This window comes from Schistocerca serialis, chromosome 5, assembly GCF_023864345.2.
Source record: "Schistocerca serialis cubense isolate TAMUIC-IGC-003099 chromosome 5, iqSchSeri2.2, whole genome shotgun sequence".
Taxonomy (NCBI): Eukaryota; Metazoa; Arthropoda; class Insecta; order Orthoptera; family Acrididae; genus Schistocerca; species Schistocerca serialis.
The window spans coordinates 303434310-303455206 of NC_064642.1; the positions used below are offsets into that span (position 1 = coordinate 303434310).

At 38.5% G+C, this 20897-nt stretch overlaps 1 protein-coding gene across 1 annotated transcript in view; it reads right to left on the reverse strand.

The window, feature by feature from the left end:
* Nucleotides 1-20897, reverse strand: part of LOC126481136 (piwi-like protein Siwi) — a 127554-nt gene that overhangs the window by 14609 nt on the left and 92048 nt on the right. Inside the window, exons 12-14 of the mRNA XM_050104686.1 lie at nt 9388-9542; nt 6282-6409; nt 4541-4709 (exon numbers count right to left, since the gene is read on the reverse strand). Of these exons, the coding sequence (XP_049960643.1) occupies nt 4541-4709; nt 6282-6409; nt 9388-9542 (452 nt within the window). The remainder of the gene's footprint in view (nt 1-4540; nt 4710-6281; nt 6410-9387; nt 9543-20897) is intronic.

Consider the following 20897-nt stretch of genomic DNA (forward strand, 5'->3'; position numbering starts at 1 on the left):
ATTGTCCATCCTCCCGACATTTCTTATTTAGGAATGTTACAGCTAATCTTTTCTCTAATTTTAGGATTTTGTCAATTCTGTTTTTCTGGGCAACTCAGAAAAGATTTTCACTCCACCAGTTTCAGTTTAGATTGCTAGGACATTTTTTTATTGTATGTAGGTCATATTAATTTTTCAGCTTCAGAATTTTGTTAGTTATTTCTTGTCAAGCACATTTCTTATCCAATTTGTATATTATAATTTCTCCAAAGTATTTAAATTGTTTCAGTAGTTTTACTTTCTTGTTATTTGCTGTTATGTGGTTAATTACTAGTGGTCCGCTACCTTTACCTCAGTCTGTTCGAATGATATCTGGATTCCAATTTTTTTGATGCTATATTTTGTATGCTAGTTATTTGATTTCTAGCTTCTTGAATGTTATCAGTTAGTAAATCAAAGTTATCTGTGAATTCCAAGTAATTTAAGTTTATTTAATCTTTCTTGGTTCCAATTTTTAAGTTTTTACGATTTTCCTTGTAACATCCCCCATCACGCACTCCGTGCACAACTGAAACGTAATCTCCCAATCTTAACCCTGTTTTAACTGTAAGCACCTCAGATATTTTTCCTCTAAACTTTACTTTACGTCTGTTGTTTGTCTGAGTAAAGTAGATCATTTTTATTCATTTGGAATAAAGACCGAAATCATTAGTATTTTCATCAATAAAGATCTGTAGAAACAATCATAAGCTTTTTTGAAGACCACGGAGGTCTGACTTCTTGTTTTGCCTCCTCCTTTGGGACTGATCCATTACCAATTTCTAAATAACTGTGTGTTTTGGGCTGCTTCTCCAGAGTCTAAACCTCCTTGATATTCTGTTAGATTCTGTTAAATTCTTGACATGACTTTATATGTGATATCAAAAAAGGAAATTCCTCTATAGTTGTCTGGATTTGATTTGTCTCCACTTTTGTGTAGTTGAGTGGATTAAAGCCCAATTTCCTGCTAGTAGTTGTTTGTTCGAGGTTTTTACAATGCACTGGCGTATTAGTATCTTCACTGGTACTGCTACATATTTACAAAGTTCTCCAAATGTTTGATCTTCTCACTTATAATACAGACTAAAACCCACCACCAAATTTTTCCATTCAAAAAATTTGGACATTTATTCTTCTGAAACTGACAACTGTGCACGCGATTTAATTCATGAGCTGTGGTCATTCAGTTTTCACAAGGATAAATTTTGGAAAAAGCACAGGAAACCTCAATGGCAATAGCTCAAGTGTAGGTTTTTACACTGCACACCAAAATATCTTCAGTAATCATTTAAACCTTTCATAAAGCTTCAGATATTTATATGTAGTCAGCCAGTCAGTCATAGTATTCGCGAGACCTCTGCCCTTTTGTTGAATCACTCTGCGAAACTTTCCTAGCTGTTACACAGTGTAACTGGTATGTGACCAACATACAGTCAACTAATGTGTCTAGTGTGCATTACAGGAAACAAAAAGTGAGATGCCAACCCTCGATCACACCCACAGGAGGTGATGGACTTCATTTGGCTGCTAAGATACTGATGATAACTTCAGAGAAGGGAGAGAGAAATTTTAACCATAATTTTTTTATCAGTATTAGCATGAGTTTATACCTATATAAAAACAAAGTGATGTCTCAACATAGTCCTTTCAGTTTTACTAAGATACAGACAACTTTTTCCTGGTCTTCCCAATTCTCAAACACTTAATTAAAATGGAAGTCACAAACCAGCTGGATCAAACAAAACATATTTGTTGGCAGTCAGACAAGGCAGGACTTTCTTTACACCCTTTTATGAATTAGTAGACGCCACATGGCCAAACCATTTTCGGATTGGTCACATGAAAGTTTTTGCCTTCCAGCCCTATCTGTTGCAAGGATGGCTAAATACTAGTCTCAACTAGTCTTTAGCACACACAGAAGTAGCAGTTAAAATATCAATATAAATATGCAACAAATGTAAGACAGCTGCGATGTGGTTGATGATAATTTCCTTTACATATGACACAAACTACCACGCAGTGGGATCAGTGTGGAAACAATTCTAACAGAACCCCAATAAACAATAAATCACCGAGTTGCAGGTTACAGTGGTTATTAGTTTCTTTAATAGTGTGTCTGAAGGTACGATATGACAGAATTTTTTTAAAATTATTTATTTATTTTATTTCTGAAATGAGGGTGCCAAACTTCCCCCCGGTACTTGTTTGCAGTTCCTATAGAATAATACCCACAAGCTCAACATGTTGACAATCTGTTGTGGACAGACCAGCTGACAACACTGATAAACCAAAGGCTTTCATTGGTTCATAACCTGCACTTGTCAAGTTTTTGTCACATTTCATTATACAGCTCACTTTGACTTTACCATCACAAATAACAACCATGTTGTAATTTTAAGAATACTGAAGGACTGCAAACTCTACAGAGATATTATGGTTGTCACTTACAGCCTTGTTCTGTAACCCTGAAAGAACCTGAATACTACAAAAGAAACTTAACTGTGCAACTAAGTTCAAAAGCAGCTTTATTCCCATCCTTTAAGGTGACACACAAAGAATGAAAAAATTGTCCCAATAATGGCACAAAACTAAATTTCATGTTTAGCAATTTTTATTTGGTGCAACACAAGCCTCTGTCATGTTCTAGTCCAAACAAAGTCAGCCCAGTTATAGCAGCTTGCACAAAGGCAGTGGATGGTGAGGCAATGCACAGTGGCAAGAAGCAGTGTACAATGTGACACTCCAGCCAATAGCATCATTCTGCTGCGTTTGCCTGTAGCATGTGCATCAGACCATGCATGAAACATTTAACGTTGTCTTTCATCTCAGTTCATATACCTGTCTATGAATGATTTCATCGCTGTTACTAAGATAGGTTATGGTAAGTTTATATCACCCATAATGAACGTTACAGTGGAGCAGTAACATCACTATACATGAACTAGTCATCATTAAAGAGCACAGAATTCCATGTGATGTACATTCCATTTTATTCCAGTGCATCATGAATGTAAAGTAATAACTGGAGCATGGGAAGTCTCATTGCTGTCTCCATCCACTGAAACTAAATGACAGATGTAGGAAAGAGAGAGAGAGAGAGAGAGAGAGAGAGAGAGAGAGAGAGAGAGTGTGTGTGTGTGTGTGTGTGTGTGTGTGTGTGTGTGTCTCACAACTTCAAATGCTGCGGGAAAACTAAAATTGCAGATCGGTTAGTTATGAAAAGCGAAAAGTTATAACAGGAATTTGAGCCAGTGATGGAGTGGCAGGATAGTAATTAGGCCAGTTCTGGAGTCAGCCAAGAATCGGTCATTAACCTTCATGCTGAGTGGACTTATTCATACACCTTCCACAACACACCCTTCTGGGTGACAAAATCGGGGCAGTTACCAGGAAGACCAGCACTCTGACCTGCTGCCAATTATGATGACAAGTCATTGTCTTCTTTGCAGATAATTTGGCCTGACACACTAACACCGTGGCTACCTCCCAGTCAGTGAGCCGCCCATCAGCACTCAGGCAGCAGGGTCACTATGTGATGTCACAACACTGTTGCTCTGTGCCAATGACACAGAGACAACCACCACCACCCACCACAAACTGCTGCCTACTGCCTAAGCACCAAGGCATTGGAGCAGCCCTCACCCCATACTTTGTCACTGTCTCTGAAGTATGGCATGGAAAAAAACGGCATCACTGCCCTGACTGGAATATCAATGGAAGGTCTCTAACACTCTGGGCACTGGAAGCTAACGCAGCCTGATGTCCTCACAGCAACTTCCGTTGGTAACAATGTCTCCAACGGGAATCTGCGAATATGGCCATGCTGCTACACCACCACCACCACCACCACCACCACCACCACCAGCAGCAACAGCAACAGGGGTATGCAGTCAGTAGCTGGGGGGCCATTGCACTGGAATACACTGTATTCACCTCACTCATCATCGTTACTTGCCGTCCAACCCAGTATTGTAAACAAGCTACAATAACAAGTTACTGTAATTTTGTCTGGACCTCCTTCAGCTTCATATCTCATCCTTCTTCAGTACAGAATCCTAGCCCACACTAAGCAATCATTAACATGTTATAGTTACATTCATTTACGGGTTGCACACCATGTTACACAAAACTGTGCGCATCAAAGAGAATGTTGATGTTACTGGCTATGATGCTCATAGATGCCCGATTTCCTGCCACATTTTATGGCTGAAGCAAATGGACCTTCTCCTCAAACAATTTTTTAATTATAATTCATTTCTGTTATCTCCTAACTTTGGTCCAGTTAGCATCTTATTTTTTGTTTTTGTAAGGAATGTTGGAAAGGTTGTGTATCCTACCCTGTTATGCTTTGTAACAGACAGTAATGGTTTGTGGTTCAGCAGATTGGAAAGGCAAGGAGTCTCGCAAATTCTGTCGCCAAAAATTCTTTCTATAGTCATTTTTACTGCCTTTACACCTTTGCAATGAGCTCTGTTCTAATTCAACAACTGCATAAACATTAAAGTTGAACACAGGTACTTACTTATGATATTGGTTGTCATTTCATTTGACAGCTCTTCACCCGAAGCATGTGGTGCAACTGCACTGAAGTATTTAGACATTTGTTTGTCCAAGGAAGCCACTAGAGCTCCATATGAGCGTGATCTGTTTGTCGTGTCGTGACAAACATCAAATCCAATAGTCATCATACCCTAAAAATATTTGACAAATATGAAGACAAAACCATATTGTAACCTGATTTCACATAGGTTTTTAAATTAACTAACAACTCTGGTATTTAAAAAAAACTTGTCATTAAAGCACAAGTGATACACTGTGTATAATGCACTAAGGACTTCTAATCTGAAGACGTTGGTGTATGCTTACAAAAACAGTGACTAGATCTTTTTCAGCAAGAAAATTATTAAAATTAGGTGCAACAATCTCCCACATCCTGTGATTGCAATACCCCAACAAATCCTTACCCATGCCAAATACACATAATAAACTAAAATTCCACAACATCCTACAAGAGAAACAGCCAACTTCTGTCTGAAGTTCCTACCAATAAAGGTATTTCTAAGTTTGCAAAACTTGAGATAGCAAGTGCAAGAGCAGAAATAATTTGACAGGTCAGTAAATAATAGATCAAATCTGTCGTTATCACTCGTGCTCTAACAGTATGTTTATGACTCCGTTTGTAATTACCACTAGGATAGAAGGAACTACATAAAATGGGACATGCACACAGAATCACCAATAAATGAGCTTAGCAGTCTGAACAAGGCTGACAAAACGAACTGCTGTATCTGACAGGTTTAGCCCACCAAAGGAGGAGATTAGATGGCAGATAACCTTTTATCACAGCGTTTACTAGTTAACAAGAGGTCACTACAGTGAAGACACCTTCTGTGGCATATACTACGTAGTGCTGCAACATGCTGGCATTGAAAGTGATTCTAGCGAAATAATCATTTAAGGAGGCAGAATTTACAATCTTGTCTACAGATCCTTCTCTTCATAGCTATCAAAACTGGCACAGGAGTTTATGTTACAGAATATGGTAACTAAGAATTTTTCTCAGTTTAAAGACTGACTTATTTAATACCAGACTGTTTTATGGGACATCATTCTACTGGAGTTGTTATGCCCCAGTCTTCCTGTAACTTGTGAACTTTCCCAGCCATTTTAGAATGAAATCTATAATGCTATGCAACTTGGCATTTCTCACACTCGAAAAATATTTCTTAATGTGAGGAAAAGTTTTGATTGGGGATCAAACACCAAATATTTGAATTTCTATGTGAAAGTTATCCTCAATGCCACCAAGTGCCACACATTACACACAAATTAGTCTCAGCTTTGTTTAAACTTTTAACATCCACAAAAACGCAACATGACATGAGAAAATAGAAGAAGACTTTTACACAGGATAGAAATAATATAAGAAGGTAAACAGGTAACTAGCATGCTCCACCAATTCAAAACACTATTTAATGACTCCTCAAGATCAGAATACACAAGCTCAAATGGACTAGAAAGGCTACATTCCTTGAACAGAAAGGAAGAGATCATTGTTAAAAACTACTATATATTCTGCAACTGCTTTAGTAGCGAATTTCCAGACATTATAACTGAAACCGAAATATGAATGAATGAATGAATGAATGAATGAATGAATGAATGAATCTACTTCAACAACAGTATCAAGGAAAGAAATTACACTTTCATATTTGAATCATCATCACACTGTCTTGATTACTGAACAATAAATGCATACTCACACTGAGAGGTATCTCTACAGTCCAGGGTATACCGCCAAGTTTACAATTTATCTGAATTGCAACTTTGGTTGCAATTGACATCACACCTTTCGCTGCCAAATTTTTGGCCAGTATCACTTGTGTCGGAACTGAAAAATACAGTACACAGTAGATACACAGTTCTGGCACTACAGCTGTGCTCTTCCAAAACAATAATGAAATAAGGCAATCTTATTTTAGCAATATTTATTAATGACTTAAATAAACCATTAACTTTTCTTTAGTATTCACTGGAAGTGACTGACCTGACCAGGGGCAGTGACTGACATGACCAGGAAGAACATACTTAGGCAATAAAATACCACAAATTTTTATTCGCAAAACATGGCAATTATCAAGTCATCCATATAAACAACAGAAATGCATCTTCTCTCTGAAAATATTCCTTTTTATTCTATACAGCACACTGTGACAAACATCCACAAATTAGTTTCTTGAACAGCATTGGACGACATTTAATGCACATAACCCATTTTTGAAAACTGGATGGATAAAAATAAATCTACTCACTAAGTGGTGGCAGGAGAACATACTTATAAGAGTTACGCAAATGCATGAGATTTTGGAGCCACTCCCATGATGTTTTGTCAGTAATTTGTCTTGCTTACTGCTGATCTTCCACCTTGAAGTTCTCAGGTTTACAAATCTTACCTGATGCATCTTCAACAATCAGTCTTTCCCCCTCATACACTCAAGCAAGCCTCCCCTGACCTAGGAATCTGCACAACTTTTCTGTAACTGTTGTCAGTCCTTTTCCTTTATCCTTCAACCTTTTGACCAGAAGGAGCTTCTGGATCCAAAAGCTTGCACATTTCCTGAACTTGTATGCAGGTTTCCTTCTGCCATCACTTCGGTGAGTAGTTTTTTTATCTATCTAATCATATTCCATGACATTTATTGCTATTTTCCTACATAATACCATTTGTCTCCATATGTAAAGGTTCCCAAACAATATGCTCCTTTAAAGTCCCGTAAACGAGTGTGCAATCCATGCGCATATTTTAGCTTTCAGATATTATGTATGTTAATATACTTGACAGATCCTGTCCACAGAAATCCGTTTGGTTTTCGTTTGATGTGAGATTAGTAAATGAAGAGGAAACAGGAAATTCACTAAACGCAAAAATGGGTCAAGTGTAGACTACTTCCCTTCCCACTTTTTATCAGACAGCTCTGCATACACGTGACAGAGCACGGGTGCACAAGAAAACTTTTTCCAAGTAGCATCTGGCTGGCTGTTTGTTGTTACTGCTGATACAGCTAAGAGAGACACTTCAAGTAGCCGGAAACCAGAGAAGGTACTGCCCACACACGACTCAAGTGCGCATATGCATGAGCCCACTGGCAAATGCTCAAAGGAACTGAATGAAAACAGTAGTGACGTTACGGTCACTGGAAGCAGTTTGTTATGAAGTATTGTATAGTCTTTGTCCTAAATCCTTGGACACATTTTGCTGTTGCAGGGTGTATACATGGATAAGGAAAAAAAATTCCCGGATTTTTCCAAGATTTCCCGGTTTAAAATTTGCTTTCTCCCAGGTGAAAATACACTTTTTCCATGTTAAGTGACAGTATACTTTCCATCGAAACTGTAAAACTTATCAATCCTTTGCATGTTTACGGTTTTATACACCGGTGTAGAATTTCAGAGCACTTTAGAAAACGCAACTCGGGAAAAACACGTTTTGGAAAGATCTTTGATGTGCAGTAATATGTAAGCTGCATATTTTCGTATTTTTTAAATTCAAATTCCACTAAACAAAGCAAGTTACTTTTCCGAAGCATCTAAATCGAGATTGCGATGCACCTTTGTAAGCCAGTCGTGGCTCAGGTCACGTGAACTCTGCATCAGACAACAGTGGACATTCAGAGCATAGGACACATGATGTAGTCAGCCAATAGCAACATCACTGTTCAGTAGTGGAAACACATAAACAGGAGAAGTTAATGGTTTAGGTAAGATACATAGTGTCACTACAAGAACAGCAAAGCTTTCACATATATTATTGGTCTGTAAGATTAATAAGCTGTAAGAGAAGCTAAGCTCTCACATATAATGTTGATCTTTATTACAAATGTTACACTTTAAGATACATCACACAAATGTGCCAGTAAAATTTTTAATAATGACATAAATGTCTGACCTTCCGAGCTCAAAATTCTTCTAACTGGCTCACCATCAAAGAGTTGATTTTTATACGAGAGTCAAACGCTCTGAGATTTAAGAAACTAATCGTACATTCTCGCACATACTTCATCTTACGTAAAAGGGAATTGACTTTGAAATTAATGCTTTTCAAACCGCCATTCACAGTATTTTCCAGTGACCTGTTAGAAACATGTTTGTTCCAACAGTTATCAGGGAGTGGCACATAGGCGTCACTGCGCTTGCGCAGCTACAATGACGTAGGAAGCCCGTATGTTCATACATGTAAAACATTAAACAATCTTACATTATGTCATAAAAGAAACAAGACATTAGAGATACTCTAAGAGCATCACATTTTTGTGAACCAAACTAAAATGCATGATAAGGCTTTCAAGTTGAAAGTAGCCAATAGTGTCGAATTAAACACTTTGTTTAAAATAAATTGACTGCCTCAGTGGAAAATATTAATAAAAGCCAAATTTCTGTAGCAAACCGACAAAAAACATTGTTCTGCAAGGTGATTAATGCTAATAACACATTTTAGCCTTCCATAATTATGTGAATGTATTTTAAGTCACTTGATAGCTACTAGCCACAGAAATCCATTCTGTTTTTATTTGATGCGAGAGCAGTGAACGAGGAGGAAACAGCAAAATTATTAAACATTAACACAGGACAGGTGGAGACTATCCACCTCCCCACTACAGCTCAGATTGCCCTGCGCATCAGCCCTGGATTTACAATATTTCCGAACCGGGGCACTACTACATTTCCCAGTTGTCCCGGGGCATATACACTCGGTACATAATAATGGAGAGATAGAGATAGAGAGAGAGAGAGAGAGAGAGAGAGAGAGAGAGATATTTCAATACTACCACAAGCAGTATGTCCAATACGTAATAATGTAAATAAACTCACCTGCTCTGTCAATGCAACACTTTTTTTTAATTGCACCATAACGATCTGTTCTGTTATTTGTTACAACACACATAATCAGCTGCGGATTTTTTGAGTTTATTACATACTCTAGAGCTTCCACGTATGTGCCCTGGCGATCATCTTGTATTTCTTGGCTGGAGGAAAAAGAAAAAAGCGTGTAATGAAAAGGGAAATTAATATATTATCAATTAACTTACAGAAATTTACAAACAACAGTAATTACTCTAATATCAGCAGAGATAATGTGAACAATAATATGAAAAAAGAAACCTTCATTCATGTGTGCATTTCTTATGTACTTCACACATTCCACATCATAACGGTTACCGTGAGATTGATCCATGGAACACGTAACTAACTAACGAACTAAAGTTTTCTACTTCCATATCACACAATACTGCAGATTACGACTCTTCCAACCTTACCTGCCTTTCAAACACAACTACTAATGTTTTTTCAACTAACAGAGCTATACACAGAACTGAATCGGACCAAACTTCAAAACACACCAAAGTAAGTTTGGGGCATTCGGAGTAGTGCTTATGCAATAACCCAGGTTGCAAAAATTACGATGTGTTCATAGTGGTGAAATGAGAAGATATTAACAAGATTATTCAAATAAAAAGCAGACTGTTTTAAAAACTGACAAATCTGCAGCCTGATATTTCAGATCCTTTGATTGCCAACAGATTATGCCACCACCAAAGACAAAAATTCGATCAACTTCTGTAAATATTGCCCACATCCCCCCATATTTAAATGTACGAAAATTTATCCTCTGATAAATAATGATCATAAGTAATTTGAAGCCGCATAAAATGAAAATGCCATTAAAAGGATGGGTTGTGAGTAGAAGCAAGAAATATATCTCAGTTTTAAGTCAACGAAATTCTTAATCTACGTGTTGGGATTACTTTTTTTTTTTTTTAATCAACATCAGAACTCAAAATTTGTATTGTTCAGTTTTATACCAACAATAAACCAAACAAGATGAACTAAAATATCCCCGCATTTTTACAATACTCGGGGCCAGTTTAACAGTGACCAAGTCACTGCTTGGGGCACCAAGCTGAGAGAGGCATCAGTGGCACCAAAATGGAAGATTTGTATACAGTGCTTATCACAATTAGAAGCAAAAACTTAACTGACATGGGTCGAAGTGTCCCACGGAAGGAGGTGGGGATGAAATAATAAACTGTTTCTATGGAAAAATGTTCTTGAACCAGCCACGACTATAAAACCCAAGAGGTGAATGGGACACACAAGTTAACAATAAATTTACATTCACACAGCTAACAAATAGTTTCTGGCATATTTTCTACTTCAACTACTCTCCTGAATTACGACTTGCTTTAATTACTGTAATAAGCAGTTGTCATGTAACTGACTTCTTTCTTTACACACACTTCTTCCTTTTTTTTTTGTCATTCAATTGTTTATTTTTGTCCCTAATCCGATGCGATCGTGATATCCATGTTGGATGATCTCCCCTGAATCAGCCATCCAACCAACGAAGTTTAACCAAAATGGTAAACTTCACGGAGTGCACTTTTAACAATCTAGCTATATTGTGTTGTACAAGAATTTCATCCCGCATTACTCAGCCTTATTTTCTACAATCACGTGAAAATAAGTATACACAAATTCAATGCTGTCACAGAGGCTTGAGAATCATTATGAAAATCTCATTACAACGGCATTAAGTGTTCAGCGCACAAGTTTAGTGGTCATTTTCAACCATTTGGAAAAGTAAGTAAACTCATGAAGAGCACAGAAAAGTGATACCAGGAGAACATTACTGGATTATGAAACACATCCCAACTGTTAATTCGCCATTACTTCCTATTAATATTATGCAACAGTTTTTTTCCTCACCCACAATTAGGAGGGTTCATAATAGTTGAGAAGGTAAGAGCTTAGGCAACAAAAGGCAGCAGTATATGTTTGAACTCTGGTCCAGCTAATGGTTTTAATTGCACATATTGAGATCCCATAATTTTTACTGCTGCAAATTTTTTCACATCTCAGTATGAGCAAGAGCTACAAACAGGAGAAAACTTTAAAGAACTGGCAACTTCTAAACAGTTTCATCAAATTTACATCAATGACAAACATTGGAAACAAATAATGTTTGAGATAAATATAAGCATACTCTTTCACAAAGAATTTTTTTAGAATCCCATACATACTTAATGTATGTCACAGAATGCATGTGGTATATTTGGAAAAAAGGGCAGTTTATTGCAATATAAATGTTGGCTGCTGAGAACAAAGATGCACAAATGCAATCAATTGATTGATTGCAAAGTCACACATGCCATTGCTTTGATTCAGTAGTCATAAACTGTGATTGAAAGAAAATCATAAATCATTACTGCACCAGTTGCGAAGTATGTGCTGTGATTCGACTTGTCTGCATGATTTTTTACTGTGGATCTACAGCAATAGGGCAAGAAAGGCTAGAAAATGATGTTGAGACTTTTTTGGTCACCGTGAAAATGAGGATGATTAGCAGACTGGCAGGCCCAGTTATGAAATCGTGCAGAACTTGACCAAAATTGCAATCTGACTGCCATCTAACAATTGGTCATCCAGCTGAAAAATTTCTTCACGCTTGGTGCACCACTACTTGCACAACTGTTACAGGAAAGAATCACAAATTATGTGGAAAATGAGTATCTTAAATGCTTACTGAAAAACACAAAAGGGAATGAATGACAGACAGACATCTGATTTTCAATTGCTATCGACAACACGGAGATGATTCATTTTCCAACATCGTTAAAGGCAACAATTCCTACATCAAAACACAATACAAACAGCAGTCAATGTGGTGACGCCACTCAATTTTGCCAAAACCAAAAATATGTAATGAATCTCCTTACTCAGTTTGAATAAAATGATGCCTGCCATTTTCTGGGATGGAAAGAGTAGTGTTTCGGTTGATTTCACGCCAAGTGAGTCGGCAATCATTGCCGACATGTACTGCGAAATGCTCACCAAATTGAGACAAGCCATCTAAAATGAACAGCACAGGGAAATGTCATCCACGATAATTTTCCTTCAGAACAATGAGCATCTACATCTACATGATTACTCTGTAATTCAGAGTAAAGTGAGTGGCAGACAGGTCATCGAAGCACCTTCAATCTACTTCTCTACCGTTCCACTCTTTAACAGCACCTAGGAAAAACAAGACACTTAACTCTTTCCATGCGAGTTCCGATTTATTTTATTATGATGTCATGTTTCCCTATGTAGGTGCCAAAAAACTTTTTCACACACTGAGGAGAAAATTGGTGATTGGAATTTCGTGGGAACATCCTTCTGCAGTGGAAAACACCTTCACTTTAATGAATGCCAGCCCAATTTGTGTACTGTATCTGTGGCACAGTCTCCCGTATTCCACAGTCATATAAAGCGAGCTGCCCTTGTTCGAACTTCTGCGATGTCCTCTTTCAATCCTACCTGATGCAGTTCCCACACCACACAGCAATGTTCCAGGACTGAGCAGACAAGCTTACTGTAACCAATGTCTTTAGTAACCTGTTACATTTTGTGTGTGTTCTGCCAATAAATCACAGTCTTTGGTTTGCTTTTCCCGATAACCTTATCTATGCAATCGTTCCAGTTTAAGTTATTCGTTAGTGTAAACATTAACAGCATTTTGATTTGTTGTGGTTAATTGTGTGACCGAAATTTAGTGGATTTCTTTAGGTACTCATGTGGATGACTAACAATTTTCATTAGTTAGCATCAATTATCAGTTTTTGCACCATACAGATATCTTGTCTGCATCATTTTGCACTTCTATTTGATGATCTGATGATTTTGTACGATGGTAAATGACAGCCTCATGCAAACAATCTAAGATGGCTACTCCAATTGTCTCCAAATCATTTACATAGATCAGGAACAGCAGAGGACCTATAAATTCCTTTGGGTAATGCCAGATATCATTCCTGTTTCACTTGATTTTCAGTAAATTATTATAAACTGTAACCTTTCTGACAGGAAATCACGAATCCAGTCACATCACTGAGAAGACATTCCGGAAGCATGCAATTTGATTAGGAATCGCTTGTGAGGAACGGTGTCATAAGCCTTCCGTAAATCTAAAAAAATGGAGCACTCATTACTTCGTGAGAAAAGAATGTTATCTTCTGAATCTGTGCTGTCTGTTTGTAAATAAATTCTTTTCCTGAAGGTGATTCATAATGTTTAAGCACAGTGTAAGTTCCAAAATCCTATTGCAAATCAACGTTAGTGATATAGGTCTATGATTGCTAAGTATGGAACTATTGTTATTAGCATACTCTGAAAGGAACCTGACTGGTTGACTGGTATACAATCTGGACCGAGGGCTAGCTGCTTCGCTACACCAAGGCTATCTACTTTCATGTTACTGATGTTGGTAGTTGTATTTGACTCGAATTCTGAAATATTTACTTTGTTTTCTTTTGTGGAGTAATTCTGGAAAATGTTTTTATTAACTATGCTTCAATGGCACTCTTCAAACACTGCACCTTTGTTGTCATGCAGTGAAGGTATTGATTGCGTCTTCCCACTGGTGTACTTTACATACGGCCAGAATCTCTCTGGGTTTTACACCAGATTTCGAGTAAGAGTTTCGTTGAGGATACCATTTAAAGCATCTTGCATCCAACCTCTGAGATTTTGCCTTCTTTTAAATCATGTTTTCTTCACTGCTTCTGCAAAAGTTTTCTAATCCATTTTGTGTACCAATGGGGATCAGAACCATGTCTTATTGATTTATTTGGTATATATATTTCAACTGCCATCAATAGCAGTACCTTTAATGTAAACCCCATCTGGTCTACACTTACATATTCAGATTGGAAGGAGTGAATGCTCTCTTATGAAAGGGTCAAGCAAATTTTTATCTGCTTATTTAAATACATGTATTTTGTGTTTCTTTTTGGTGGGTTCAAATGTTACTGCATCCAGTCAAGTTACAACAACCTTGTGGTTAGTAATCCCCGTGTCTATCGTGTCTATCTATTTGGTCAGGATTATTTGTTGCTAGGTGGTCAAATGCGTTTTTTGATCAAGGGTTTGGTAACAGAAACCAGTAATTAATTTATTCCAGTTATCAAGCATAACATCTACCCACACTAAGTCACAGAAACCATCTACTTCAATTTCACTACATTATTTATTATTTATCGTATCCAAGACATCACCATTTTACAAAAAAATTATATTACAATGCAAGAGAAGCAGTTATAATACAATAATACATGGTTATAAGGTAAATTAACTACAATAATATAGAAAAGTATGTAACATATAATGATAAGCGCTAAGGATGCGAAACAGAGCGACTTTCATATCCCACGTGAAGCCCAATACACTGCAGCTTGAATAGCCTACATGGTAAATTACTACTGAAAGCAATAAACACTCCATCAGCAACTACACCGAAGTGCCAAAGAAACTGGTACACCTGCCTAACATCGTGGAGGGACCCCCCCCACGAGCACACAGAAGTGCCACAACATGACGTGGCATGGACATGACTAATGTCTGAAGTAGTGCTGAAGGGAACTGACACCATGAATCCTGTAGTGCTGTGCATAAATATGTAAGACTACGAGGGGGTGGAGATCTCTTCTGAACAGCACGTTACAAGGCATCCCAGACATGCTCAGAATGTTCATGTCTGGGTGTGTGGTGGACAGCAAAAGTGTTTAAACTAAGAAGAATGTTCCTGCAGCCACTCTGTGGCAATTCTGGACGTGTGGGGTGTTGCATTGTTCTGCTAAAATTGTCCAAGTCTGTCAGAATGCACAATGGACGTGAATGGATGCAGGTGATCAGACAGGATGCTTAAGTACATGTCATCTGTTACCATCGTATCTAAACATATCAGGGATCCCATATCACTTCAACTGCACATGCCCCACACCATTACAGAGCCTCCACCAGATTGAACAGCCAGTCCCCTGCTGACATGCAGGGTCCATGGATTGAAGAGGTCATCCCCATACCCATACACATCCATCCACTCAACACAATTTGAAATGAGACTCATCTGACTAGGCAACAGTCATCAACAGTCCAATGTCAGTGTTGACAGGCCCAGGTGAGGCATAAAGCTTTGTGTCGTACAGTGATCAAGGGTACATGGGTGGGCCTTCGGCTCTGGAAGTCCATACCAGGGTGTATACATGGACAAGGAAAAAAAATTCCCGGATTTTTCCCCGGATTTCCCAGTTGAAAATACACTTTATCCGTGTTAAGTGACAGTATACTTTTCCTCGGCACTGTAAAACTTTTATCAGTCTTTTGAATGTTTATGGTTTTCTACACAGATGTAGAATCTGCCGGCACTTTAGAAAACGAAACCCAGGGGAAAAAAACACGTTGTGGAAAGATCTTTGATGTGCAGCAACATGTACGCTGCATTTTTCACGGAGGTATAAATTCAAATTCCACCAAACACTGCATGTTATTTTCCGAAGCAATGAAATTGAGATTGCGATACGCTTTTGTAAGCCAGTCATAGCTCATGTCACGTGATCTCGCCACCTCATGACAGCATAGGGCACGTGATGTAGTCAACCAATAGCAAGATCACTTAAACAATGCGAACACACAAAAAAGAGAAGTTAATGGTTTACATTAATATACATAGTGTTGCTACAAGAAAAACAAAGCTTTCACAAATAATATGGGTCTCTAAGATTAATAAGCTGCAAGAGCATATAAAATGCTGATCTTTTCGCGAGTGTTACACTTAACGATACATCACACAAATGTGTCAGTAAAATTTTTAATAACGACGTATATGTCTGGTCTAGGCTCGAAATCCTTTAAGATGGTCGTCCTCAAAGAGTTGATTTTTAAATGAGAGTCAAACGCTCTGTGATTTAAGAAATTCATTGTACATTCTCGCACGTAGTTCATTTTGCGTACAAGAAAATTTACTTTCAAAGTAACACTTTTCAAACCACCATTCGCAATATTTTCCTGTGACCTGTTAGAAATTGGTTCGTTTCAGCAGTCGCCAGAGAGCGCCAGATAACAGGCATCACCCCACTTGCGCAGCTACGATGACGCAGGAAGGCCGCATGTTCGTACGTGTGAAACGTTAAAAAAATCTTGCATTATGTCATGAAACTTGTGAACCATACTAAAATGCATAATTCGGCTTAAAGTGCACAATCGTGTGTCCACATTCGGATGTAAATTTTCTTGGAGTACCAGTACCGTATTATCTCATGTTTGGTTCTTTATTATGGCATAATGCCATACGAGCTAGAAGATGGAAACTTGCACTTCAGATGCAGCGAACAGTTGAAACTAGCCAACAGTGTGAAATTAAACACTTCGTTTCAAATAAATTGACTGCCTCAACGCAAAAGATTATGTTACATCACACTCATCAGAGGCAATTTGTTGTTAGTAAGCACTGTATATTGTTCCTAAAGCCTTTGATACACTTTGGTTGGCAGACGCTTGTAAGAGCACTGTGTTTTGTTGTTGTATATGGCGTATTTCCTTTGCGACTTAAGTTTTATTTTCTTTTTTTTTTTTTCTTTTTTTTCTCTCTCTCTCGTTCATGTTTTGTTGCTGCAGTATTATTCTGCAGAAGCGGGATACAGTAATATCCTTCATGAGAGTATTGGTTCTTACCATTCACAATCACAAAAATTTAACTGGTAACTCAAGCAATGAAAAATTCCCGGAACTCTAAAAAATTCCCGGGTTTTTCTAGGTTTTCTACCGGGCGAAAAAATTCCCGGGTTTTTCCCGGATGTCCCGGGTCATATACACCCTGCCATACCGATGTTTCGTTGAATGGTTCATATGCTGACACTTCGTGATGGCTCAGCACTGAAATCTACAGCAATTTGAGGAAGGGTTGCACATGTCACACTGAACGATCCTCTTCAATCGTCATTGGTCCCGTTCTTGCAGGATCTTTTTCCGACCACAGTGATGTCGGAGATTTGATGTTTTCCTGGATTCCTGATATTCACGGTACACTTGTGAAATGGTCGTATGGGAAAATACGCATTTCCATCACTACCTGCGAGAAGCTGTGTCCTATCACTCGTCCGCTGACAATAACACCATGTTCAAACTCACAAATCTTTATGACCTGTCATTTTAACAGCAGTAACCAATTTAACAACTGCACCAGACACTTTTCTTATATAAGCATTGTCGACCACAGCACCATACTCTGCCTCTTTGCGTGTGTCTGTATTTGAATATGCGTGCCTATATAGGTTTCTTTGGCACTTCAGTGTATCTGAACACAGTTAGGTCCTTTGTAAAAATTTCTTCTGAAGTTATTTCCAGCTTTAGCCAGCTTCCCGTACATATAACGATTTGAGTCTACACTCCCCTGCCCATACCCAGCATATGATTCAAAACCCCTGGTGGGAATTTTTCTACCACTCACCAAACAGTCTAAACCTCACACCAAACAATTATATCTCTTCCTGCACCTTGAACAACTTGGTGGATGACAGTCTGAAGATATACAATTGCCAGTGTCAATTGGTTCAATTCCCTAGTGAGAACTTCTATGCAGAGGGGTTGAAAAACTGACCCTGTTGTGTCTGATGCACCGGTAGAGCATCATGTTTGGTATTTAGTTTTTTCCATATTTTTCATAGTTTAATTCTTAAATTCCCTCTGTTTTTGTATTTATGAGATGTAATTTCATATTTTAATAACCATAAAGTGTAGTCATGCAATCAGTAACGCAGTTGTCATTTCCTTTGAATGGCCTGCCACACACATCAGTAAGCTATCAACTTTCATTGGTGTCACGTCAGGAGGGTAGCAAGATGCATTTTTAGCTTTTCGGTGTACTTTTATAGTTTACTTCTTGAGTTGGTCATACTAGGATGGGTAGGATGCGTGCATGCTGAGTGCAGATGCATGATGAGTTGGCCAATTGACAAAAAGCCTGACACTTTTGGCCATGATCATCTGTCTCCAGGTTGCTGCCTCAGTGTGTAGCAGTAATGGAGATTCATTGTATCACATGGAGAATCATTGTATCACATGGGACATTTAAGGTGTCACTTGTTTCACCCACAGACTCTGATGCCGAGGCATCATCTAGTGTACCCAAAGAACTAGATCAGCCCTCACTGTAGTGAGGGTGGCAAGTGGTAACTCATTCATGTTGATTAAGGCTTATTTCAAGCTCTAATGTTAGGGATCTTATGGAGCCCCTTGGGAAAATAGCATCTAAAGCCATTAAGAAAGCCGATTTGCGCTCAGTTTGTCTACTGGAAGCCTCGTACGAGATGTGGAGGTGACCCCCTCTATGGCAACGAAGCATGCAGTATGAAGTTGTCTGCAAGTTGTGGCACACATCAGCACCACCAACTCTGGTCACTTGGATTCAGAGGGCACTGCCAGTTCATACAGGCAGCTGGCAGAAGGGGTGAAGACTGCTGGCCTCGTATATGGGGTGCAAGCAGATCTTACAATTTGCAGAATCATTCCCAGAATTGACCAGGGTCCTTTGGTCTGAAGTCGAGTGGAAGGTCTCAAGGCTTCATCAGCTGACCATCTCGACTGCAAATTTCTGTACATGCATTATGGGGTGGAGAATTTGCAGGATTCCCCTTGATAGCACAGGGATGCAGTATACAAAGAAAGCAGTTATTTGAGAAGCCGAGTGCTTGTGGAGTGCATATGGGGACTTCTTAGGCTACACTATAGTCGGAAGTCTTCCGATGAACACTCACCAGTTGACACACTGATAGCGAAATCTGACCACGTGGAGACTAAATACATTACTGTACTATAACCGTAAATTGCTGAAGTATTCATAATGATGTTCCTAAATTTATTGCCCTCTAGGAAAGTTGCTGCATTCAAATTACTCTCAGAACCGAGAGCTGGCTTAAACACTAAGTACAAAGCTCAAATATATTCAGGAAGTCACAGAACATGCATAGAAAAGACTGATTAGATGCCATAGGAGGGGAGGGCTTTTCACTGAAGTTGACAAAAATGTTGTCTATCAAGGATGAAACAGGGTCCGACTAAAGATGTAACAGGTACAGGTGAAATCAAGGTAATTGTTTAATGTCTTTACCAGTCATCCGATTCTGCTGTGAAACTTTTATTGTCATTCACGGAAAATCTATGCTCCATAGTGCATAAATACCCAGATCAAGCGGTATTAGCTGGATGTGACTTTAACCTACCACTTACAGATTGGGCTGTCTATGGATCCTTTGCAGTTGGTAGAGACAGGCAGATGGTGAAGTATTTTTTAAGATATTTTCTGTAATGTGTCTTGAGCAGCTATATCAACTGCCCATGCGCAATGGAAATATTTTAAGTCTCTTAGCTGCAAACAGGCTCACCTTATGGATGATGTCAGTTGACAAGGATCACTGGTCATGATATATTGACAATGGTTACTGAAGTTAACAAATCGCTCAAGAAGGCTAGGAGAGAAGTTTTGCTAGAAAGAGCAGATAAGGAGTAGTTAGCAAATCACTTAGACAATGGATTGACATCATTTAGTTCCAGTAAATGAACATAGAGGAATTACAGGCAAAGTTTAAACAGACTGCATGCGTCGAGTAAGTGGATTAAGGATAGAAAAGACCAATTGTAGTTAAATAACAAAATCCGGAAAACGTCAAGGAAGCAGAGACTGCTGCACACTCAGTTCAGTGCAAAAGACAAAAGGCAAAATTTAATACAGAATTTGCTGGTCTGTAAAGAAAGCAATGCACCAAGCAGACAACAACCTCTGCTCTCATACCTTAGCAAAAGATCTTGCCAACAACTTGAGGAAATTCTGGTCCTAGGTAAACTCACTAAGTGGCTTGAAGGCTTCCATCCACCCACTCTTTGACCAGTCTGATGTGGCTACAGAAAACAGCAAGCGGAAACCTGAAATTTTAAGTTTCTCATATCTGTGCAAGAAAATCATGCAAACACACTTTTGCATGCACTCCAGTATGATGGAAATAGTAATGGACATCCCTGGTGTAGAGAAGAAACTGGAAGAGTTGGAAACAATTAAGCTGCCAGGTCCAGAATGAATACCCGTTCAGTTTACAGAGAGTACTCTACAGCTTTAGCCACTTACCTTGCATTTACTGTGCATCTCTTGCATAGCACAAAGCCCAAGTGACTTAAAACAAGTACAGCTGTCTCCTGTATATAAGATGGGTAAAACAAAGGACTCACCAAATTACAGGCCAATATTTTTAACACTGATCTGCTGCAGAATTCTTGAACACAAAAATGGTTCAAATGGCTCTAAGGGCTATGAGACTTAATATCTGAGGTCATCAGTCCCCTAGACTTAGAACTACTTAAACCTAACTAACCTAAGGATATCACACACATCCATGCCTAAGGCTGGATTTGAACCTGCAACCGTAGCAACAGCACGGTTCCGAACTGAAGCACCTAGAACCACTTGGCACAGTGGCCAGCTCTTTAACACATTCTCAGTTTGAATAAACTAA